The sequence below is a fragment of the Heteronotia binoei genome, chromosome 4 (assembly GCF_032191835.1).
Source record: "Heteronotia binoei isolate CCM8104 ecotype False Entrance Well chromosome 4, APGP_CSIRO_Hbin_v1, whole genome shotgun sequence".
Taxonomy (NCBI): Eukaryota; Metazoa; Chordata; class Lepidosauria; order Squamata; family Gekkonidae; genus Heteronotia; species Heteronotia binoei.
The window spans coordinates 44,990,668-45,016,031 of NC_083226.1; the positions used below are offsets into that span (position 1 = coordinate 44,990,668).

Here is a 25,364-nt window from a genome sequence, read left to right on the forward strand (position 1 = left end):
AAAAATTCAGCAGTGCAATTCTTCTAAATCCATTGAAGTTAATGTGTTTAGAAAGATGTAACTCTTTTTATTGTTTAAACCAATTTTATTATTCTGTAATAATTCTGTAATAATACTCATCATCTATCATTAAAAAGTTAATACAAATACATTACACTTTTCTCCTCCCTCCCCCCCTTTTCATGACCACCAACGGTGTATTTTAATTAAGGTACTAAAAATAAAAGGTAACTTTATCAATTAAAGCATCTTCATTAAAAAATCTTCAAACAAGAGAAAAAGAAAAAAAACCATATATTATAGTTATAATCCATCTTCATTATAATCCTTTAGTCCTTTAAAAAAAAAGTTGAAAGAAAAAAAAATGTTCCCCTATTCTCGCTTTTTGACTGTAGTTCATTTATTATTCCTCTAAAGTTCAACTATTGTCAAAAATCACCAAGTATCCTTTTACCTTCCATTTTTTTTCAACATTTTTGAAATTTTCCCCACTCATTTTTAAACTTCTCTAAATCATATTCTTTTAAGATTCTTGTAAGCTTGTCCATTTCACTCCAATGCATAACTTTTAAAGTCCAGTCCCATTTTTCTCGTATTTTATCTTGCTTCCACATCTGTGCATATAATGCCCATGCAGCTGAAAACATGTACCAAATTATCATTCTATCTTGTTTTGGAAATTTTTCCATTTGTAATCCCAACAAAAAGATGTCTGGTGCCTTCTTAATATTATAACCCAAAATTTTTGAAATCTCTTGCTGAATCATTTGCTAAAATTGTTTTGCCTTTTCACAAGTCCACCACATGTGGTAGAAAGATCCTTCATATCCAACACCTGATTGTTCCATTTTTGCCAATTTCTTAGGTGTCATATACCACCTATATAACATTTTGAAACAGTTTTCTTTAATATTATAACATGTCGATATCTTCATAGAGTTCTTCCATAAGTACTCCCATAACTCCATCTGTATTTCTTTATATTTATCGCCCATTTTATCATTTGAGATTTAACTACTTCATCTTCTGTAGACCATTTCAATAATAATTTATAAATTCTTGAAATCAATTTTTCGTTGTCGCCAAACAGCATTCTCTCCAATTCTGTTTGTTCTTGTCTTATTCCATCATTTTTAATGTCCTGTTCAAGCAAACTTTTAATTTGTTGCAATTGAAACCAGTTATATTCATATTGTAGTTCTTCAGCCGATTTTAATTCCACCTTTCCTCCATGTATTTTTAACAATTGTTTATATGATAACCACTTCTCTTCATTAATATCTGAATATAACTTTATTACTTCTGTTGGCACAATCCAAAGCAGTTTCCTCTCATCCCCATATCTTTTATATTTTGACCAGGTATTTAACAAATTGCTTCTTATATAGTGATGTAAGAAAAAACCATCCATCTTGCTTTTCCCATAACACCTATAAGCATGCTAACCAAAAACATTTCCATGACCTTCTAGTACTAGTAATCTTCTTTTTAGTAACGTCATCCATTCCTTGATCCACACCAAACATACTGCATCATGGTACAACTTTAAATCAGGCCGTTGGAAGTCGCCCCTTTCTTTTGCATCAGTCAAGATTTTCATTTTAATTCTTGGTTTTTTCCAGGCGCATACAAATTCTGAAATTTTCCTTTGCCATTTATTAAATTGTTTATTATTCTTCACTATTGGAATTGTTTGAAGCAGAAACATAATTCTTGGTAAAACGTTCATTTGTGGAAATTCTGCCCAGTATAGACAAGTTCAACTTATTCCATTTTATCAGATCTCCATCAAGCTTATACCAAAGCTTCTTATAATTATTCTTGTACAAGTCAATGTTTTTTGTTGTGATTTCCACACCTAGATATTTTACTTTGGAGGTAACTTCACACTCTGTTAAGCTTTGCAGTTCTTTCTGTTTGTTCTTTGGCATATTTTTGCACAAATTTTTTGATTTTTCTTTTGTTTATATAAAAGCCTGCCAGTTCTCCATATTCTTGTATCTGGTGTTACATGAGTAGGGTTTTCATTTATAAACATTACATCGTCTGCAAACGTTCTGTATTTATAAAAAAAACCCTCTTAATTTCAGTCCCTCTAACTCTTTATCTTCTTGAATTTGCATAAGCAAAACCTCTGAAGTCATTATAAATATCAATGGAGATAGAGGGCAACCTTGTCTTGTTCCTTTACTAATTATCATTTTTTCCATCAAATCTGCATTTATACAGAGTCTTGCTTGTTGTTCAGTATATATCGCCTTCACCATTCTTATAAAATCTTCTCCCAATCTCAGTTGCTGCATCACTGCAAACATAAAATCCCAATGCACATTATCAAATGCTTTCTCTGCGTCTGCAAAAAATAATGCTACTTCTTTTTCAGAATGTTTCTCATAATATTCAATAATGTCTATGGCTGTTCTGATATTATCTCTAATTTGCTTCCTGGGAAGAAATCCTGCTTGTTTTTTAATAAAATTATTCAAATGCTGTTTAAGGCATTCTGCTAAAATTCTAGCATATATTTTATAGTCATTATTAAGTAATGAAATTGGTCTATAGTTTTTTACATTCGTGGCATCTCTGTCTTCCTTTGGTATCAACGAAATTACTGCTTCCTTCCATGTATTAGGTATTTTCCCATCTATTCTTATAATATTCGTCAATTTCTGAAGTTTTGGTAGTAGCACCTCCGTGAGGACTTTGTAAAATTTTGCTGTAAAACCATCTGGACCGGGTGCCTTCCCTAATTTCATTGAATTAATTGCCACCTCTATTTCTTCTTTTCCAATTGGTTCATTTAATACATTCTCCATATTTCCTGTTAAGGGGTTTGCTTTAATTTTCTGTAGATATGCGTCAATTTTTCCCTTATCCACCTTTTGACATTTAAACAACTTGGCATAGCATTTATAGAATTCTCTTTTAATTCCTTCCTGGTCAACTATGTCCTTGCCTCCTGATACAATTTTGTTAATAACTTTATTCTCCCTTTTTTTTTCATTTGCCAGGCCAAGCATTTTCCAGGCTTATTCGCTCCTTCTGTTGGAGTCTTTTTAAATTCCATTCCACTTCTTTGTTTAGCAAATGTCTCAATTGACTTTGTAATATTGTAATCTCCCTTATAATTTTCTTTTTCCCAGGTCTCTTTTTAAGCTCCTTCTCCTTTTTTCCAATCTCTTTCTGAATGTCCATCATTTGTTTGTCTTTGGCTTTTATCTTAGTTTGAAATTTAGTGTCCTCTTTTTTATTTATTTGAAAGAAAGATTTAGTCTCCTTTTCCAGAGACATCACTACTTCCTTTTTCTGTAGTAAATCTTCATTTATCCTCCATCTTAGGGTCTTTTTCACGGGTTTTGCAGACCACATTAATGGATTGTGGTCTGTCCCTATTTTAAGAAGAAACTCTCTTTTTCGTTATGAGTCCAAGATCTTTTGTAATCCATTACATATCAATTCTTGAGAAAGAATTATGCCTTGCTGAAAAGAAAGTAGTCACGTTCTTTAGGGTTAAATTCCCTCTATATTTCTTCCAGACCTCCTTGTTTTACTAAATAAAAAAATGACTTTGGTAGTTTTCCTTCATTATTTTTTCCCAGATCTGTCCAAAATATTTTAACTGTTCCATTAAAATCTCCCATTATCGTAGTTTGCTCATACATCACTTGACCTAGTTGTTGCAAAATGTCTTTAAAGAAAGAGTCTTTTGCTCCATTTGGGGCATACAATCCCAATAACAAAGCTTTTTTATGGTTCAGCATCACTTCCACCGCGATATATCTACCATCATCATTCTTAAAAATCAGTTTTGGGTCTAATTCTTGTTTAACATAAAAAACAACACCCCTTTTTTTTCTCCTTGGCCAATGAGCAAAATTCCATACCAAGTTGTTTGTTCTATAAAAAATTGTAATCAATTTGTTTAATATGTACTTCTTGTAGGCAAATTATATTACATTTGTTTCCCAATCCAATGAAAAGTTGCCCTAGTTGCCCTTTTTTGTGGTGAATTTAGTCCATTTACATTCCAAGATATTAATTTGTAATCCATCATGATTTTTTATTTTTAATCTGTACCCCCAAATTCCTTATGTTCGTCCAGAAACTTCGTAATTTCTTGAGTGCTTGTGATTGTAACTCTCTTTCTTTTGTGTTCAAAACTTAGACCCTCTGGAAGTATCCATCTATATCTCATTTTATTTTCTCTCAACTTTTCAGTAAATTTTTTGTACATTCTCCTTTCGTTTATAACTTTCCTTGACAATTCTTTCATAATTCTTACACTGCTGCCATCCACCTCCAATGTATTTTCAAATTGTTTACTTAGAATCTTTCCTCACCATATCACTTGTCACAAATCTTACTACCACATCTCTTGGTAATTTGTTTTTTCTAGCATAGTCTCGAGTTAACCCTGTAAATATAATAAAAATAACTGGTTTCGTCAGGGTTGTCCCCCCAAAACTCAGCAATGATTCTTATTATATATGTCCTTAGATCAGTCTCAACAGATTCAGGCACCCCTCTCAAATGTATCTGATTTTCCATTAGTTTACAATCTTGTAGCACTGTTTTCTTCTGCATTTTTTTATAGTGGAATCCACTGTCAATTCTTAAGTCTTGATCTTTCACCTTTTCTTCTACCTCCTGAACTTTCTTTAACACTGCTTGGGAGTCTTTCCTGAGTTCCTCAATTTCTTTTTTAATTTCTTTTTTAACCGCCTGTGCACTGGATTCAGTGTCTTTTTTTAATTCCTTCTTACTCTCTGTTATTGAATCTTTTATTACTTTTGCCAGTCTTGCCTCCATGGCTTCTATTGCTGCCTGCCATTTAGACATTTTTGCTTCTTCAAGTGACCTAGCCCTCGTACAAATCTGCTTTGCTCCTGATTTATGCACAGGCATCACTGCCTGCCCATTGCTAAAATAGGCTCTGAAGTTGACCTTACCAAATCGATTTTTAATTGCACAGTCATAGATTAAGGCTTGCCCTTTTAGATGAGCCCAAAATCGCCGTTCCCAGAAACTCCTAAGTCGAGATATTAATTTTTTAAAGTTTTATTTTCTTCAAAATGGTGTCTGTGGTTTTTCTGTCCCTTTAAAAAATTTTTTTCCTTTTTCTCCTGGAGTGCTCCAAAATTAGTTCAAAGCATATAATCCAATAGATTTTACCTTTTAATAATGATACCTGCCAGCTCCACTGTTTTTTAAAGTCCCGTTTTCTTTTTAAAAAAATTTAAACTTTTGACCTTTTAATGGCCGCCGGTACTTCTCTATGATTTATGGTCCTGGAGAGGGCTAGGAGGCTTGCAGTTTTCCCTTCCTTCCTTTCCTCTCTTGCCACAAAGTCTCATTTTCGATGGTTGAGAAGTCTCACATTACTTCTATGATGCCATTTCCTGTGACATCCAACAAGTCAGCAGATCTGTTTTGGAGGGGGCTGTCTGGCTTGATCACAGGTATTCAAAACAAAAGTTGTTTTTCCTCTTTTAACCTTATTTCTCAAATTTCATTAGTCCCAAATTTACCCCCTCCTTTTTCTTCTTTAAAATAACGTAGTTGGATCCAGACCTTTGTCTTTATTTCAAATAAGTCTTATTTTAGTCCCGGAGTGATAGATAAAGATATTTTACCTTTAAAGTTGCTATCCTTTTGAACACCGTTCTCTTCAAAAATAGATGTTAATTACTTTCAAAGAAGCTTTGAATCCTGGTAAATTTAAGTCAATTTAATGATCCCATAAGTCCTCTATAGATGTTGGAATGCAATCCTTCTCCGGGGACTTTTCAAAGCCAAAAAGGAACCCCACTGGAATTCCTCGTCAGCTAAAGTAAATCACCTCAGAATTTAATATGCATGTCTTGGCCTTCTCCCTGCCTGGGAGAAGTAGGCAGCAGGTGTTAGGATCACCTTCTCTGCCCAGAACAGAGGCTCTGGTCTGTTCCGCTATTGAGAAGCAGCTCATTCCTCCATGACCCAAACCTGGAAGGCCCAAAAGATGTAACTCTTTTTAAGGTGGCACTGTGAGTTATTTTACACTGCACATTTGAGATGTAATTGTTTATATAACCTTTCATACGGATTCTTGTGGAGCTTTCCTTGCTGCTGCAGATTCAGAGAAAGTTGCAGTGAGAACAGAGTCCAATTCATGTAGCAGTTTCCCTGCCATTTAAACTGCCTCAGTATTCTTCCACCAGTATCATGGCCAGTATTCTTCCACCGGAGGGCTTTTTAATAAATCAGGAATAGCTAGATCAGTATAGCTCTAAGATAATATTCTAATAATATACTTCTGTGGTGTATAGCCTGCACCTTTCCCCTTCTGATTCCCACAGTGAAAAGGGCTAAGCAGTTTATTTTTTAATGAAATCTAGAAAAGTAGTAGATTGTTACAGTGTGTTAGCATTGTAGTTATCTAGAGATTCCTGATTTTTGTTTTAAGTTTTCTTAAAACGTGTGTTGGAGGAAATGGAGGTTTCAGGGCCTAAAATGGTACTGATTCAGGAGCAACTTGCAGAAATGCACAGCTGCCAAGACTGCTACCTTTTCAAAAGATCATAGCGAACCAGGCTTAGGAAAAATCATGAGTACAACCCAAAAAGGGGAGAAAAACAACCCTGCATGAGAAAGTTTCCCAAAAAGACTGAAACAAAGGCAAAGAAAATAAAATATGACTACATGTAGTGCAAATGTACAAAATATAAATATATAATTTAATAATACAATTACAAATGCTAAAATATCAATTAAAAACAACAGTCCTGTAGTTAAGCATGTAAGTACTGAATCTCAATATAAAGGCAAATGTCATTTTATTTTCTTTGTCTTTGTTGCAACCTTTTTAGTTATCTTAGGACAAATCATAGCAAAGCTGGGGAAAACACAGAAGCAGAACAAATAGGTTCATGTGGATGCTCCTGAAAACAGTGCTACTGTAAGGAAGCCAAGACAGCAAAACATCTGTGTGAAAGTGGTCTACGTGGTATTGTAAAAGTACATAGGGATTTTTTGCCACAGGAATTTTTTAAGGAGACAATTTAAGAACAAAACAGTTTGAAATAACATTGAATCCAGTTTATTTTTCTTGCAGCTATTTCACAATAATGTCGTGGATACATCCACAGTTTTTCCTCATCGTTTAGGTTTCCCTCATAAAAAAGCACTTAGAAATCTAGTAGCTGATTGTCTTAGAAGAGTCAGTCAGGATTATGGTAAGATCATTTGCTAATTGAATGCTATTTTTGCACAATTGATAGTAAAAAACCAATAAATGGCCAGAGTATGTTTTGCTATCTTCGAATTTAAGTAATTGACCTTGCCCATTGTTAGAACTGGATGCTGTAAACTTGTGGCACTTGAGATGACATCAGATTTGAAAGCATTGAATTGGATATTTCAGTCTGCAGGCATAGGATTCATGACTAGTGTAGAGGCCAGAAAAATGGAGGTTCATGAAACTCATAAAACCATGAACTTCCATGAAGTTTCCTGGTTTACAAACCAGTATGTGAGATCCATGATGCAACCGGAAAGCACTTGCAGTGCACCACAGCAGCAGCACAGCTTCAAAGGGTTTCTTGGGCATCAGCATGTCTGGCCCATGAATTGCTCCAACAGACCAAATGGACTGCCTGAAAAAAAGTGTGGCCTGTCAAAACCATGAATGTCGTAACAGGCAAATGGACCATGAACTGGCCCCTGGTCTGTGATGAAATTAGGTCTGTGGCCCAGTCTGTATCCATCCCTATTCCTGACCAGCCAGTTTGGTGTAGTGGTTAAGTGTGCGGACTCTTATCTGGGAGAACAGAGTTTGATTCCCCACTCCTCCACTTGCACCTGCTAGCATGGCCTTGGGTCAACCATAGCTCTGGCAGAGGTTGTCCTTGAAAGGGCAGCTGCTGTGAGAGCCCTCTTCAGCTCCACCCACCTCACAGGGTGTCTGTTGTGGGGGAGGAAGGTAAAGGAGATTGTGAGCCGCTCTGAGACTCTTCAGAGTGGAGGGCGGGATAAAAATCCAATATCTTCTTCCACTGGCAGTTTGTTGCATCTAGGTGACTGTGTAGTGTCAGTGACCTATTCGCACATGCAAATCATAACTTGATATTTTACAAATCAAATTGTCATTTGTTGGTTTATTTCAAATTTATTTTAGAACCCCAACAGTCACTCAGATTGTTTTAGAAGCAAGTGCAGCATTCTCATAATCTCTAGTCCCAAGGCAACTCACAGTTAAACAGGATACTTTCAGTCAGAGAAGGAGAATGCAAATTACTGACCTGACCTGGTTGATGGCTGGGATCAGTCTGATCTTGCCGTGGCATTCTTCCTGGGGGAAAAGTGCAATCTGACTGGCAGAATCCTAGTGCCCTTCCTGCTATGTCTGCAGTTTTCTGGATGAATCCATATGAGTGAACTAGCTCTAATTTCACCGGGAAAACCTAAAATTGACATATCTGTGTTGGAAATGTTCTCCAGTTCTCATATGCTATTCAGTTGAAAAATATGGTATGAGACTTCCCACATGCTCTCTCTTCATGAGACAGCATCGTTACAAGATCTGCTTCTGGGATGAATGAAAAGAGGAACTGAGATTATTTTAATAGAGCAAATACAAGGCATGGGGAAGGGGTTAATGAGGGGACAAACAAAACTGTGATTCTCCTTCTACCTCCCCCTTTGTCTTTTGCTCTCTTCTTCCTATTCACTTCTCCCTTAGCTTACACACAAGATACACCTTACCGCTTGTTCTTTTCCCCCTTGCTTTTGGACTAGATTGATCTGAGTTGCCTTTTGGGGTGGCCTGAGTGACCTGCCACTCCCTGTCTCCTGCTCAAACCCAGGAAGAAATAGCCCCTAAATGTTAATGGCAGAAGATCCTAAGCTGACCTTTATTCCTTAAATATTAAACTGAGGGAGGGGAGGGGGCTGGCTTGCTTGCCTTGCCATTTCCCAAGAACTGTTCAGCAACAAGAATCTGAACAGGTTGCTGTCAGTTCCCAGGAGCACACAGGGAATAGTGTAGTATCTTGCTCAGATCTCACAGAATATGGCGCTCTGGAGGCTTCATTTCCAAAGTGAGGGTGATGGATTTCTGAAGGATTACCTTGTTTACTAGATAATTGCTTAGTTGTGTTGTCTGATATTTTAAGATGTTAAATTGCCTACCTTTTTGCAACTTAAATGTACCCTTGTAAAGCATTTCTTCCAATTTTAATTATTCTGCCCCAATGGACTATTTCCTTAAAAAGAATATCTGAGAAAGGATGGGAACAGTGGTTGGCATGTATGTACCTGATGACTCTCATCTCTCACTTATTTTCCACCCCCTCCATTAGATTGTAGGTAAGGCAGAGCTTGCTGCTGGACAGAGCACTTGTGCTTGTATATTGCTTTTATCTTGGAGGATTCTATGTGCCTGTTTTTAACAATATTGAAAAGTCCCTCCTCCCCATGTGTGGGTGGTTTTGAAAAAAAGTATCTTTCTGCATAGCTGCAACTCACCTATGCTAAGCATAGAATTCTATTTTATTCTTTGGTTGTCATTTTTTAAAATCTTACCGATTGGAACAAACTTAATAATTATCAGAGGGAGATAGGCTGGTGGCCCACGAAGAAGGGGATGGATTCCCTGTAGTATAAATTCCCACACTGCAAAGTCTCTCCCTCCAGGATTATGTAACTTTCCACAGGTTCGAGCAAGCTGGTTCTCCCCCATCCCCCAAGCATCCTTCTGGATAGTTTTTAGTTAGAATGAGTTTTTAAGGGTTTTTTAAAATGTTTATTAACTATGTAACTGAGATGTATCCCCAGGTAGATCATCCTGTCTTGTCTGTTGGTGGCCTGGTTTTGATTCTTTTGCCACCTACTCAGGGATCAGCAATTAGCTGTAGTGATGGTAGCATTTGAAGTAGCTTCTATGTTGTTATTTCTAACAGTTAAGTTCATAGTGATCAAACCCCAACAGTATTTCTGGCTTCAGTTATAATTGGCACATTCAGTTAATGCTCATTCCACCATCAGCTTCTGCATGGTTTAATTGGTTTCAGTTAACCATCGCTTGCAGAAATGTATTTCTAACAGTTAAGTTGTTATAACTAGAAATATATTTTCTAAATTTCAGAAATATATTTTCATCCTTTCTCCCCTGAACTCTAGAGTGATAAATTTTATCTTTCTTTATAACTCCAAATAAATGCTAGTGATGGAGAATTTGTGAGCAAGTTTATATCTGTGATCACCCATGTAATGGTGATATAGCTCCACTATTGTAGTGCAGTTTTACATCTCTAAAACCCAAAGTATAGGCATACATGAGAGGGAAGGGTATACACAATTTTCCAGTATTTTCTTGGAGTGGGGCCACCAGATTTCAAAAACTATATATTTAGGCTGGTTGGTTCACACCACATGATGCCTCCACCATGGGCCATGTGGAAGCCCATGATTTTTAAAACACTGAGTTTTAAGAACATCTTTATTTTATGGTGTTAATTCTAAGAAACATTATGTACTGCTACTTGGAATCTTCACTCTTCTTATTTGTCAGTGTACTGCTAGAGCATATAGAACACTTTGCTCGGACACACATACATTTAGTTAGGAAAGATTTTCCTCATGCATAATGCATGCTGAGGGGAGTTAAAGTGGTGTTAGACCAATGACCTCTCTCTGCAGAACGGTGTTAATAAACAATCATTTTTCTTTTCTTTTTCCTTACAAGTAAAAACTCTTAAGCATGTTGAATAAAACTTTGTAGGGATGTCAGAACCAACTTAAAATTGTTTTAGAACTGAGAACCATGGACTGCTTGTTGGCTTTAAAGCATTTGCCCTATTATAGGACAGATATGGATTATATTGTAACATGACTATAGAAATTTGTCTAGTATTTATATCCCATACTCAATAAAACTTTATCCAGTAGTAATTAAATACACACAAGCCAGTTCTCCAATTATTAAATTCTTTATATTTAGCTGAAAAGGAAATGAATAAAGAAGGTGCCTAGCTTTGTTACCACGATCACTTAATATTTATTTGGTTTCAACTTGGACCAATCTATTAAATAATGGTGTGTGAATGTTGTTCTTCTTAGAGGGGGATCATGATTCTAGTGAAGATGCAACTGCTTGTATGGAATTAATGCTTTGGAAAGTGAGAAAGGACAGTAAAGGTAGAAGATAATGCTTTCTCTCAACAACAGTCAGACCACAGCCTTTCATCATTGGCAGAAGATGATGACTACCATCAAAAAGTCGTAAAGCAATTTTATACCACTGTAATTATGTTAATTAAAAAGAGTAGTGTACTAAGTATATGTTTCTTTAGGCTGTACAGGAAAGTTCAGTTAAACTCAGTATTCAAATTACATTTTTTCTCTCTATAATGTTAAAGTTGATTACGGGAGCTTTGGGAGCTGCTCAAAGCTCCTAATGTAAACAATGAAAATTTTCTAATGTAGTTTAAAAGAACATTGTACTTTATTTTTATGCAACTTGTATTTCCTTAATGCAAATGCCTTGCTTTTCAGCTGACATTGCTATATGGGCTTTTACTTCAGCAGCCAAAGTCCAACTTAGGGACAAAACACATAGTAAAAATTATGCTCTTGCATTTATTTACTAGATCTTGCTAGAAGGTGTATAGGTAACTTTAAACACACACACATATATATTGTATAACTTCAATCTACTGTTGTAGAAAATGTTTTTGTCTTTTGAACTGCACTTAGTTAAAAATCAGCAATGAAAATAATTGTATATCCTATGATTAAAAACAGGTCTCCACTACTATAAAAGTTGTATATTTTCATTTCGTTCTCTGCTATTTACTGTCCAGTCCATGACCCAATGTGGCTCTAGTTCTCTGGGGCAGCCTGTGGTGTTAGTTCAATATATACAGAGGTTTTTTTTTTTAGCAGGAATGCATAGGAACACAGTTCAGGCTGGCTTGGCATCAGGAGGTATGGCCTAATATGCAAATGAGCTCCTGCTGGGCTTTTTCTACAAAAAAACCCCCTGCGTGTATACATCTCATCACAAATCTTTCAGCCTGCTTGAAACATACGAGGACTGCAATATCGCATAGGACTTTGTATTGATGCTGTTCTATGTAATATCTGGTTTGCATTAGTATCAGATTTTTGCTGTTACTGGCCATAATATAACTGTTCAATGTTTCTGAGACAATGAGAAAAGTGAAGATTAATGTATGTGGTATCATTTTGTAAATAAATGTTCCTAATCCGTGAGATGTATTACAAAAAACACACACCTCTTTGTAAGGTAATATATTGCCTCTTCTAAAGAGCAGGAGCAAAGGTTTAAAATGTTTCATGGCTTGTTTACTTTTTCACAAGTCATATCTTCATCTGGTGTGAAAAGGTTGAAAGGTAACCAAAACATGCCATTCAGTCTGCTGTGATGAATTTAAAGTGAGGCTGTAGATGTAAGTGGAGATGCTGCGTGTTATACCCTGAGAGGATGTAGACTGCCATGGGCAATTAGTGCTCATGTTTTCAAACTGCCAGCTACCAGACAGTGATGACCACTGTCTAAAATACCTTTCTGTGTTTTGTCCCCTATTAAAACAGAAGTCCAGTGGCACGTTATAGACTAACATTAATTCCAGTATCAGCTGTCATGAGTCAGAGCCCACTTCCTTAGCTGCAATGGAAAGAAAATAATTTTCACATGGCATATTAGAGGAAGGGAGGGAGGGAGTTGAACAAAGAGGCCTGGTGTTATAAACCAGTTGTGGGAGTCAGTGGCATAGTTTTGTTATATGTACTGGAAGATGGAAGAACCTCTTATGCAGGGAAGATTAAAAAAATGAAGCAGTTTGAAACATGAGCAAATGAACTGACATTAAAGTTATATGACACAGCATGTTAAGAACAATGCATTCAAGTTTCTATAATAAAACCGCTATTCAGTTAGGAATTAAGATGGCTGACATTAAGCCAGAATGCAAGGAAATGTTAGCATTCAAATCCATCAAGAAATTAAACTCATCAGTTTCACATTGTATATTCTCTTCAAAGCTTTTTCTGGCAGAACAGTTCCTGCTTCCTTGCCCCTCCCACGGTCTCCCTTTCCTCAGTTTACCTTCTAGTCCCCAGGAGGGAAAAAAAACAGTTGGAGGAGGCAGATACTGAACCCTGTGTTTGGTCGGGATGAAGCAATCAGCCACAGCTACCCTGACACCTCAAACATGGTTGATGCTCAGTGCCCACCAGCTATTATCGTGCAGCAGTGCCTGTTGACTCTGGAGGGCTGCTAAGCATCAAACTGGCTGCAGCCTCACTCCCAGCCCAAACATCACTGGGGCCTTTTCCGCACAGTCTCCTCCGTATCAGATCAGGATTGTGCCCTGGATTTAGTGAAGAGTTCAGCACATTCTGCTCCTGATCAAATTTTTGGTCCTTTTCTGCCTTTAACGCGGGTTTTCTGGACACTGCAAAAATCAGAAGTCCAGAAAACCCGTGTTAAAGGCAGAAAAGGTGGTTTGATTCCCCACTTCTCCACATGCACCTGCTGATGTGACCTTGAGTCAGTCACAAGTCCTCACAGAGCTGTTCTGAAAATGCGGTTCTGGGAGAGCTCTTTCAGCCCCAGCCACCTCAAAGATTGTTGTGGGGGAGGGATAGGAGATTGTAAACTGTTCTAAAATTTCTTTGGGTGCGGTCACACATACCATTAGTGACGGCACAACTCCATCTGGCTGATGGATTAAATGTGTTCAATCAGACATCCACATCTGGCAATCGAGCGTCATCTGGGCTCATCCAGGCTTGCTACGCCTGAATGGTGACACTTCTGCTTCTCCAATCAACACAGGATCGGAGGAGGGGGGGAAACATCCCACTATTTAGAACAGGAAAAAAATCTTTTTTTCAATGTGGAGGATTTCTGGAAACTCCCCCCCCCCCGAAGTAACGTTTGATTTCCCACCTCCAAACAGTGGGGTGCATGTTCAATGGACCCCCCCCTCCCAGAAATGACCACCTGATCACGCATGCTCCAAGAAAAGAGAGTGATAGTATTGGATACCTGAATACTCAACAACAGAATGAGTCACATTCTTGATTGCTCGTCTGAATGGCCCTGCATCGAATCAATATTCGGCTGTTCAAATTTGAGCGGTACACACGCTTTTAATGTGACGTGTGACCGCACCCTTTGGGTAGTAAAGGATGGGTTATAAATCCAATCTCCTATGACTGGCATATTTATGGAATTAAAATGTATAAATACCTTAGTTTTTCCTAAAAGTTAAGTTAGGAGGGTAACCAATGCTAAATCAAGAGATGAAGATAAATTCAGGCAACCTGGGGTTTGGGTGGAGTGCCACCCTTAACCGTTGCTATGTCAGAGGTGATGAAAACAAATTAATTATTTTATTATTCTGTGTAAAACACTTTGGGGACCATTCAGAACTGAAAGATGGGATAGAAAACAATTCTCAGTTGTGTCAGAGATATTAAAAGTAGTAGTATTGCTCTAGGATTACCTTTGCTTTGTACTTAGGATTGCAAGCATGATGTGGCTATGTCATAATATTACACTGGTGCTGTGGCCATTGTTTCTGTCAAGCCTACCATTAGGCAGATTGCTGCAACCTAATTTAGCAGCAAATTTTGAAGTCCCATTAAAAAGCAGTAAATTCATATTTACTTAATTTATATTTTTACAGTGAGCATGAAGTTTCTGTGTTATTTTTGTGTGTGTGTGTTATTTGAATATTCTCCCTTGGGAACCATCTCCAATCTTGAACATAAGAGAAGCCATGTAGGATCAGGCCAATGGCCCATCCAGTCCAACACTCTGTGTCACACAGTGGCCAAATATATATATATATATATACACACACACACACACACACACACTGTGGCTAATAGCCACTAATGGACCTCTGCTCCATATTTTTATCTAACCCCCTCTTGGAGCTGGTTATACTTGTAGCTGCCACCACCTCCTGTGAAGGTGAATTCCACGTTAATCACCCTTTGGGTGAAGTACTTCATTTTATCCATTTTAACCCAACTGCTCAGCAATTTCATCAAATGCCCATGAGTTCTTGTATTGTGAGAAAGGGAGAAAAGTACTTCTTTCTCTACTTTCTCCATCCCATGCATAATCTTGTAAACCTCTATCATGTCACCCCGCAGTCGACATTTCTCCAAGCTAAAGAGCCCCAAGCGTTTTAACCTTTCTTCATAGGGAAAGTGTTCCAAACCTTTAATCATTTTAGTTGCCCTTTTCTGGACTTTTTGCAATGCTATAATATCCTTTTTGAGGAGTGGTGACCAGAATTGTACACAGTATTCCAAATGAGACCGCACCATCGATTTATACAGGGGCATTATGATACTGGCTGATTTGTTTTCAATTCCCTTTCTAATAATTCCCAGCATGGCATTGGCCTTTTTTATTGCAATCACACACAGTCTTGACATTTTCAGTAAGTTATCTACCACGGCCCCAAGATCTCTCTCTTGGTCAGGCTCTTCCAGTTCACACCCCATCAACTTGTATTTGCAGCTGGGATTTTTGGCCCCAATTTGCATTATTTTGCACTTGGCCACATTGAACCTTATCTGCCACGTTGATGCCCACTCACCCAGCCTCAACAGATTCCTTTGGAGTGCCTCATAATCCTCTCTGGTTCTCACCACCCTGAACAACTTAGTGTCATCTGCAAACTTGGCCACTTCACTGCTTACTCCCAACTTCAAATCATTAATGAACAAGTTAAAGAGCATGGGACCCAGTACTGAGCCCTGCGGCATCCCACTGCTTACCATCCTCCACTGTGAAGACTGCCCATTTATACTCACTCTCTGCTTCCTATTAATTTTTGATCCACAAGAGGACCTGTCCTTACTAAGCCTTTGATGAGGAACTTTATCAAAAGCTTTCTGGAAGTCAAGGTAAACAACATCTATTGGGTCTCCCTTGTCTACATGTTTGTTCACCCCCTCAAAGAAATGTAACAGGTTAGAACAGGTCAATAACTTGTGTTCATCAATGTCCCTACTCATTCTGTCCTTGATAATGGTTTCTACCAACTTTCCCGGTATTGAAGTCAGACTGACTGGCCTGTAATTTCCCGTATCTCCTCTGGAACCCTTTTTAAAGATGGGGGTTACATTTGCTACCTTCCAGTCCTCAAGAACGGAGGCAGATTTCAATGAAAAATTACATATTTTTGTCAGAAGATCCACAAGTTCAACTTTGAGTTCTTTCAGAACTCTTGGATGTATGCCATCCGGACCTGGTGACTAATTAGTTTTTAATTCGTCTATCAGTTGTAGGACCTCCTCTCTTGTCACCTCAATCTAACTCAGATCTTTCAACACCCCTTCCAAAATAAGTGGTTCTGGAGCAGGCAAACACTTCTCGTCTCCCACAGTGAAGACAGAGGCAAAAAATGCATCCAGCTTCTCAGCCATTTCCCAATCCTCCTTCAGTAATCCTTTGACCCCTTGGTCATCCAAGGGCCCCACTGCCTCCCTGACTGGTTTCCTGCTTCTAATATATTTGAAGAAATTTTTATTGTTGGTCTTTATGTTTTTTGCAATATGCTCCTCATAGTCCCTTTTTGCCTGCCTGATCACAGTCTTGCATTTAATTTGCCACAGCCTGTGTTCCCTTTTATTAATCTCACTTGGACTAGCTTTCCACTGCTTAAAGGAGTCCTTCTTACCTTTTACAGCTTCCACTACTTTGTTTGTTAACCATGCAGGCCTTTTCTTATACCTGTTCGTGCCTTTCCTAATTTGTGGTATATATTTTATGTGAGCTTCTAGGATTGTAGCTTTAAATAGCTTCCAAGCTTCCTCAAGGGTTTTGACTGTATTTACCTTTCCTTTCAGTTTCCTCTTCACATGCCTCCTCATCTCAGATAATTTACCCCTTTTAAAGTTAAACGTGGTTGTGCTGGTCTTTTGGGGCAACTCTCTGTTTATACAAATGGTGAAATCAATAACGTTATGGTCACTGCTCCCAAGTGGTGAGATCACTTTTACATCTCTCACCAAGTCTTGGACATTACTTAGGACCAAATCTAGGATCACCCCACCCCTGGTAGGTTCTGAGACCATCTGCTCCATAGCACAGTCATTGAGAGCATCTAGAAACTCAATCTCTTTCTCTCGGCCAGAACACATATTGACCCAATCAATCTGCGGGTTGTTAAAAATCACCTATTAAGAAACAGTTTTTACATTTAGCCACTATCTTTAATCCTTCCATCATGTTATAATCATCCTCTATCTTTTGATTTGGTGGGCAATAACAAACTCCCATAGTTAAATTGCCTTTTGGGCCCTCTATTTCAACCCAAAGCATTTCTATAAGGGACTATGGGACCTCAGTCTTACTGGACTGTATACCCTCTCTGACATACAGAGCCACCCCACCTTCAACCCTTCCCTCCCTATTCTTCTGATATAACTTATATTCAGGAATCACCATGTCCTACTGATTCTCCTCATTCCACCAAGTTTCTGAAATTCCCACAATGTCTATGTTTTCTCTCAACACTAAACATTCCAACTCACCAATTTTACTTCGAACACTTCTAGCATTTGTATACAAACATCTATAATTTTCCAGGCAAGCTAGGCCTGCAACCTTCCTTCTGCTGCCTCAAGACTTTGGCAGACACTCCATGCTGGTTGTCACCACTCAGTGGACAACTCTGATCCATTACCCGGTAGAAAAGTAACAGCTAACTCTTCATCTCTTTGAGATGAGTCCTCCCGAACCAGAGACATTTCATCTCCTGTCAGCTTTCCCCCAAGATTTAGTTTAAAAACTGCTCTGCCACCTTTTTGATTTTAAGCACCAGCAGCCTGGTTCCATCTGGGGACAAGTGGAGACCGTCTCTTTTGTACAGCTCCCATTTGTTCCAGAAAGCATCCCAGTGCCTAACAAACTTAAACCCTTCCTCCTTACACCATCATCTTGTCCACACATTGAGACTTCTAATTTGTGCCTGTCTCTCCAGCCCTGCATGTGGAACAGGTAGCACTTCTGAGAAGGCTACCTTGGAGGTCCTGGCCTTAAGTCTCCTGCCCAGCCGCTTAATTTTTTCCTCCAGGACCTCACGACTGCATTTCCCCACATCGTTGGTGCCAACATGCACCACGACCACTGGCTCCTCCCCAGCACTGTCTATCAGCCTATCTACTACACGCGTAATGTCTGCTACCTTCGCACCAGGCAGGCAAGTCACCATACGGTCAGTACGCGGTTTTGCCACCCAGCGGTCTACTTGCCTAAGGATCGAATCACCAGCTACCAAGACCCCCCCTTCCTGCCCATGGATGGTTCCTTGGCGCAAAAGGATACCCGCTCACCAACTGAAGAAGAGGTCCCTTCTGAGGGCGCATTCCCCTTATCCGCAGCACAGTGTCCTGTTCCCTCTCGACCCTCATGCTCCCTGGCAGCAACGGGGCTGCCACGTTCAGAGTGGGGCTCATCTAATACGTCCCCAAGAGTCTTCTCCGAGTGCCTAATTGACTGTCTCTGCTTCTCCAGGTCAGTCACCTTGACCTCAAGGGTACGAACTCGTTCCCTGAGGACCAGGAGCTCCTAGCATCGAGCACACACCCAAGACTTCTGTCCTGTGGGCAGATAGTCATACATGTGACACTCAGTGCAAAACACTGGAAAGCCCTCACCCCCTCACTGTGCAGAGGCTCATGGAATCGTGTTTCATCAAAACAAATTGTTTAAAAAAATACATCATATCTATGAAATGTAGAATAACGTATTTATTTCAGCTCTTTTTCTCACTCCCAAAAGCATATATACGTCTATCTGAGTGTGTGCATGTATATATGCTCTCTCTCACACACACACATACTCTCTCTCACACACACACACACACTTACACTTATGTACACAGTCCTACAGGATACTGAGACAGAACTCAGATATTGATGTGTAGATAAAAGGTCCTGTACAGAGAGCACAATATGCCATTTATACATCACTGCGTGTTTTGTGGCCCAGAAACTCAAGGTCTTTGGGTACTTAAACTGATAAATAAATGAAGCTCTTCCATCCTAAGCAGCTTCTTCAGCAGAACAATCAATGCCTGCATAGGTGAATTTCTCATATAGGGTAGTGTTCACGTAGGTCTGGGGGAAAAAGAATACACAATATGTTTTATTTCACACTCAGAAATCAATGTCTGTTTTCACTGTTGCATGGAATTCCAACTCACCTCTTGTCCTTTTATCTTGAAACATTCTAGACATGACCCAGCAGTGATATATGAAATATCATTTGGCTAACCCATCAGAATGAATACTCATGAGAAATATCACTAATACAAACCAGGGCTATTTTTGAGCAGGAATGCTGTTCCAGCTAGCTTGGTGTCAGGGAGTGTGGCCTAATATGCAAATAGGTTCCTGCTGGGCTTTGTCTACAAAAAAAGCCCTGATACAAACTATTTGTACAAACCAAGCTACAGAAGTGAAGTACAGACCATCTATCTGCATGTGCAGAAGCTGACTATGGGACAAGATGTTGGATCCTATGGAAAATTTCAGCTAAAGGATGAAAGGAACTTTTTAAACAATTTCCCTTTTGCTGCAGACCTCCAAATCTCCTATCATGCTCCTGGGGGATGGGGTGCACCATCTCTAAGGCTGCAGGACAGGGAGGTGGGGAGGTCCCAGTCTGTCAACAGAAATCCCTTCCATCAGCAGAAATTTACTGTGGTATCTAAGCCATTGGCTTGTACTGGCAATCAGTGCTCCGTCTGTGGATTCTTGTGAGCAGAAATTCTACTTTGTGATCTACTGGCATTAAAGCTGTGACCAAGCAGTTTGGCTGCTGCATAAATTAGTTTGTTCTGGGCCACTTTTCCTGAGCTAAAACAAAAATGTGTAAGCCGGAGGCTAAAAAACTAGCCAGCTCACATTAACTCAGCTTAGAAGGAACTTTGCTAGCAATCATCACAAAGGTAAGTGTAACTAGGGCTGAGAATATTCTTTCTTGTCATCCATACCTTTCTTTCTTCCAACATCCTGTTCAATGATACAAGTATCTGAGCAAATGATGGCCTCTCATAAGGCTTCTCTCTCCAGCATTGTCTCATCAGGTCATAACTGAAGAAGGAGGAAGACTTACTATCAGACATCTTAGCATATTTATGAATTAACATTCTTATTAACAGCTTACTTTAAACCTGGGATTATTCAGTAGAACTGATGATCTACGAGACTTGAGGATAAAAAACCCAGTCTTTCTCAAAGACCTAAAAATAATCCTGTTGCAATATCTTTTATAAGGTTAGTAGAAAAATGTGTTCTGCTCTTCTGAAAGCTCTCATAATTCTAGAATTTCACTTCTCTGCTGGTTTTCTGCTCTCTAAACAAAATGTATTGAAGTATTTTGTATTCTTGTAAATCCAACTTCTCAGTAGTCTGAAGTAATCTTCGCTCTTCTCAACTACATTGATGTGATTGGGGTATTTCTAGCATGACATTAGCTAAAGAAAGGGATAAAGAAGGAGCATTTGAAAGATAAATTACTTACACCTCATCATCACAGTTGAGAGGTTTCTCTAGTCTGTATCCTTGTGGCAACTTCTCATAGAGTTCTGCACAAGTCATCCCACAGTATGGTGTTCCCCCTAAAACAGAGGATTTAGTGTTACTTAAGGACTGTTTTGTTTTGTTTGTACTGCTATAAATGACAGTGTGATCAACTGCCTTCTAAAAGGATCAATGATGCATAAACAGCTGAAAAAAATTGAGGTAATCACCCTAGGCAAAATTATACCTCAAAGCCACCAAGCCTAGCACAGGCTAATCCTACCTCCAGGAGCTCAACAAACTTCCTATTATTGCTTTGGGATGCAAAAACTGGCAATGCTGTTGAGCACTAGACAAGCTACAGTACATGGCTGGTATGTCACAATTTGTGGAGATCTGTTTTAGGCTAAAAAGGAAGACCACTGGTTGAAGAAGCTCTGTCTGGCAGGGCATCTGTAGAAGACCTGACTTTCATTTCCTGATAACTTGTAATAGGTAGCTGGAGAATCCAGCAACACAAAATTTATAACAGCATAAGCTTTTGTCAGAGTTTATATCAGATTATATATATGAAAGCACTGAGTTTGTGTGTATATACTCCAGTGCATCTGATGAAATGAGCTCTTGACTCATGAGAGCTTATGCTAGAATAAATTGTGTTAGACTTTAAGGTGCCACCAGACTTGGTTTATTTTTCTTTGATGAAAGGGTGCCCCCAGGTTAATGATGCCTGAACTGGTTGTGACTATTCCTACTGCCCCCCCCCCCCACACCAACAGATCTTGCAGTCATTATAAATTAGGTTGTCAGGTCCCTCCTGGCAACAAGCAGGGGATTGGGATGAAGAGAAAGGCCTAGGGTCATATTGCTGGCACTGCACAGAAAGTAACATAATCATACCAGCAACTTCTGGGTGATGCTCTGGTAATTGGGCAAAACTTGCCTGTGTGATGCTTGCCAGAAAACATTTTTTTTTTCATACAACATACAGAACTTTTGTAACTTGCTGCCCAAAAGGAGGTGGTGGCATCCTCTGGCTCAGATAGCTTTCAAAGGAGGTTAAAGAAAATAGTGGAGAATATTCGCTCTGAACTGCTGCTGTCCACTGCAGTTAAATCTAGAGTTCTTCCAGCTTCATGAGCACTATGACTCTGAACACTGGTTGCAGGGGAAGAAGAAGTGGGATAGGAGGACTATCCTGCCTCTGAACTTCTCTAGAGCATACAATTGGTCAGTGTTGGAAATAGAATGCTGGGCTAGATAACTTCTTTATCTTGTCCAACACAGACCTCCTTAGGTTCTTTGTTGAAATAATCATTCTAAAAATGAATACTTACCTAAGCTAACTATTTCCCATAACAGCACACCATAGGACCACCTGCAAATGGGATAAGAAATGCCATTAACACCTTAACATTGATTGTCTTTAGAAGGACTAAATGTATTATGAATACCTAATGCTGTGTCCAAAAGTTATACTTGTTTCTGACATTCTGGTATTTATATTAGTAAAAAATATTTTTCTCTGATGAATAAGATGGAAGATAAGAGACTGGATTTCTACTCTGCCCTTCACTTGGAGACTTAGAGCAGCTTACAATCTCCTTTTCCTGCTTAAATAGATGTTCTTAATTGTTTTCATGGCTTCCTGTCTGGTAACTGGATAAAGGGAGTCCAAGGAAAGATTGAGGAGCTGCTGTTGTTATTCAACAAGTTTATCCCAGTGAAAAACATAAGAATCCTCTCTGACTAAGCTGAGGTAACCCTCTTGGGTGTCAGAATATCTATTTTTAACTTGAAGAGAAAAAGCCTTCAACCAAACTGTTTATATATGTTGTTTAGCCACTTATAATGAACTTTAGCGGGACTGAGACCTCTGTTGTCCAAATAAACAGTTTGAATACACACTTTAAAAATATTGCCAGAGATTGGCTAATGCTAATACATTGGGTTTTATACTAAAATATCTGTGTGAAAATTACATTTTGTTTGTTTCTTTCTCAGATTGATATGCCATTGTGCTAATCCAATTTTTCAAGCAGATTTACAAAACACAAAATTTTGTGCCATTCTTTATCAATGTTTATTTTCTCTCTCGCTTCTCTGCTTTTTTGCCATTTATTTTTTCTCTTTTTCTTCATTGTGTATGATAAAAGCTCAAACACACTTGTCTGCAATACTGTCCTGATGAGGCTATTATAAAAGGTCTTAGAAAACTGTAAAATTGCTTACACATCACTGTTTGTAGTATACACACTGTAGTTTAGAGACTCAATTGCCATCCATCTCACTGGAAGCCTTCCCTAAAAAGACAAAAATTGTGAGTATATTACAGTATCTAATTGCTAGCTATGCTGATAATATGAGCTGTGATGTGTGCCCAAAACTGCCCAGTCCAGAGCAGCTTCCACCTTCTGTACAAGTTGATTGTTTTCTCTGCACTTAAATTAACCAGCTGGAACACCTGATGTTGCCTTATCCTGAGATAACCATTGGACTATGGAGGTCAGCACTTGTCTATTCAGCTGGCAGAGGGTCTCCAACTTCTCAGGCAGAGGTCTGTCCCATCACCTTCTATCTGACTCATTTAACTGGAGATATTGGGGATTCATTCACATGCTCTTTCTCTGAGACACAGCTTCTTCCTTAAAATGCAATTAATGAAGACTTCTCTGCCCTGCCTGCTCAAGAGATCCTGGTGTGAACATCACTGTTTGTAGTATACAACTGGTAGCACTTATAAGCACTTCCCCATTTGTGCACTTATAAGCACTTCCCCACTTCCCCAGAAGTTGCTCCTGGACAGCTGATCAGACTTCATTGAGATTCATGGAAATACAAGACCTGTCACAGAAAATGTTGTTACCTGAAAAAAGGAAGTTATCAACCCTTAACAGGTGAAACCTATACATCACTAAACCCAATACATTCCCACTTAAACTGTCTTAAACCTCATCTTATATACTAAGCTGAAGAAAGTCCTCATGAGTTTAAAGGGAATTTACTTAGAAACCAAGTCAAGTCAATCTTTATTGCATTAGCAACAAAATGCTATAGCAACCGACAACCAGACAAAAGAAGCAAGCATGGCTTTGTCACACTGATGTCTGAATTAAGTCTAGGTTTAAATTTTGCTTTTGCTTTTTAAAAAGTTTCTGGCTTTTACAAGTAACACCATAATGTAACAGATGCCTCTGTACAAGAAAAAAATTTGTAGCTCTTACCATAGTCTTCTTAACATAAACCTCTTGGCCTCTAGACAATCCAAAATCTGCAATTTTTGCAACATAGTTTTCTCCAACCAAGATATTTCTTGCTGCCAGATCTCGATGGATAAACTAAAGAGAAAAGAAATTAAATTCTGGATCTTAGTTTGCACCTTATATTTATTACTGTCTGCTATCACAAAAACTAAGGCGACAGTTCAAAAGAAATGTTTTCTATAATCTGAACATTATATATAAGAACATTATATATAAGTTGAACAACATATTTTGAAGCACTTAATAGGACCCACAAAATCAAGCAAAGTAGAACACAACTGTAACTAATAAATATTATATTCTTATTTCAAGAATCTTTGGTGTCCAGTTCAATGGTAAACAAGCATTGTGGCCTCAGACACTAGATTTTAAAAGTTCAGCCCGAAAGTATCCAGAGTTAAGATGTAGCCATTAGAGTGTTGGACCAGGATAGAGGAGACCAGATTCAAACCTTCAGTCTGCCTTGTGGGGTGACTTTGGGCCACTGCTTTGATTCTATCTCAACCTAACCAGCCTCATAGCATCCTTGTGAGGATATAATGAAGGGGAGAAAATGTACATTGTCTTGAACAACTTGGAGAAAGGTTAGGATAAAAATGTACTAAATGAGTATCAAAATGAGTATTAAATATCAAAAAGTCATAACTTTTATACAAGTCCTATTCAGCAGTTTAACCACTTGATTGCAACTTCCTGTGTATTTAAACCTGCTTCTGGATCATGGCATGAGGCAGTGGTGGCTTCTCCCAGCTGTCATCCCTGTCCATCCCCAAGTTTTTCATCTATCCTCTCCCTTGATTGTTGTGACAACCCAGGAGTCTTCCTCAGTCAACCAGGGGAGAGGTACAAAAGAACATGCAGAAATAAATTGGAAGAAACTATCACAGTCCTCCTGATTCAGTAGCAAATATAAAGATATAGGGGAAATCTCTGGACTGCCTTCTGGCAGGCCTGTTCAGTACAATGCCTGGGTCATGTCTGCTTTGAAGGAAACATTACAGTACTATCTGGGAAGCCCTTCCCTCTCATCCCTGATCAATGTGGGCTCTCTTGCATTGTTGATAGTGGTGAGGATAAGTGCATACATCCAAGGGCACATTGATCCCTTTTTGTTTTGTAGGTTCCAGGCTTGAGCACTGGAAACAAATGTAATGTTCAATTTTAGAATATGTGGTGCTGAAGCAAGCACAGGAAACACATGTAAGGATGGTGCACTGTGGTCACACCTGGCCCAATTAAATCTCAAATGTATGGTTTTTGGTATCATGGCATCAATGGATATCACTTTGAGTTTGCAAAAAATGAAAAACAGCTGACCTGTTTTTGGCTCAGGTAGTCCATCCCTCTGGCCACATCCGCTGCAAAGTGAAGTAGCTGCTGGGAGGAAAGTGTGGAAGCTGTACTGTTAGCAATGGCAAAGGCTGGATCCGTCTCTAGGACCCGACTCTTCCTCAAGAAGTCCAGCAAGTTTCCATGAGGAGCATATTCAATAGCAAGATAGAGATACCCTGTTACAAAACAGAGAGAATAGGCTCTCAGCACAGG

At 38.8% G+C, this 25,364-nt stretch overlaps 2 protein-coding genes across 3 annotated transcripts in view; one reads left to right on the forward strand and one right to left on the reverse strand.

Annotated features, from left to right (window-relative positions):
- Nucleotides 1-11,796, forward strand: part of LOC132570519 (RNA exonuclease 1 homolog) — a 33,773-nt gene extending 21,977 nt beyond the window's left edge. The window contains exons 15-16 of the mRNA XM_060237186.1: nt 7,091-7,211; nt 11,095-11,796. Of these exons, the coding sequence (XP_060093169.1) occupies nt 7,091-7,211; nt 11,095-11,183 (210 nt within the window). The 3' untranslated portion in view covers nt 11,184-11,796. The remainder of the gene's footprint in view (nt 1-7,090; nt 7,212-11,094) is intronic.
- A 6,964-nt stretch (nt 11,797-18,760) lies between these two features.
- The window catches only part of TEK (TEK receptor tyrosine kinase), a 64,711-nt gene continuing 58,107 nt past the window's right edge, over nt 18,761-25,364 (reverse strand). For both annotated transcript variants that reach the window (XM_060237188.1, XM_060237187.1), the window contains 7 exons: nt 25,137-25,327; nt 23,781-23,894; nt 22,789-22,859; nt 21,894-21,934; nt 20,558-20,654; nt 20,028-20,127; nt 18,761-19,149 (listed from right to left, as the gene is read on the reverse strand). In XM_060237188.1, the coding sequence (XP_060093171.1) occupies nt 19,075-19,149; nt 20,028-20,127; nt 20,558-20,654; nt 21,894-21,934; nt 22,789-22,859; nt 23,781-23,894; nt 25,137-25,327 (689 nt within the window). In that variant the 3' untranslated portion in view covers nt 18,761-19,074. The remainder of the gene's footprint in view (nt 19,150-20,027; nt 20,128-20,557; nt 20,655-21,893; nt 21,935-22,788; nt 22,860-23,780; nt 23,895-25,136; nt 25,328-25,364) is intronic.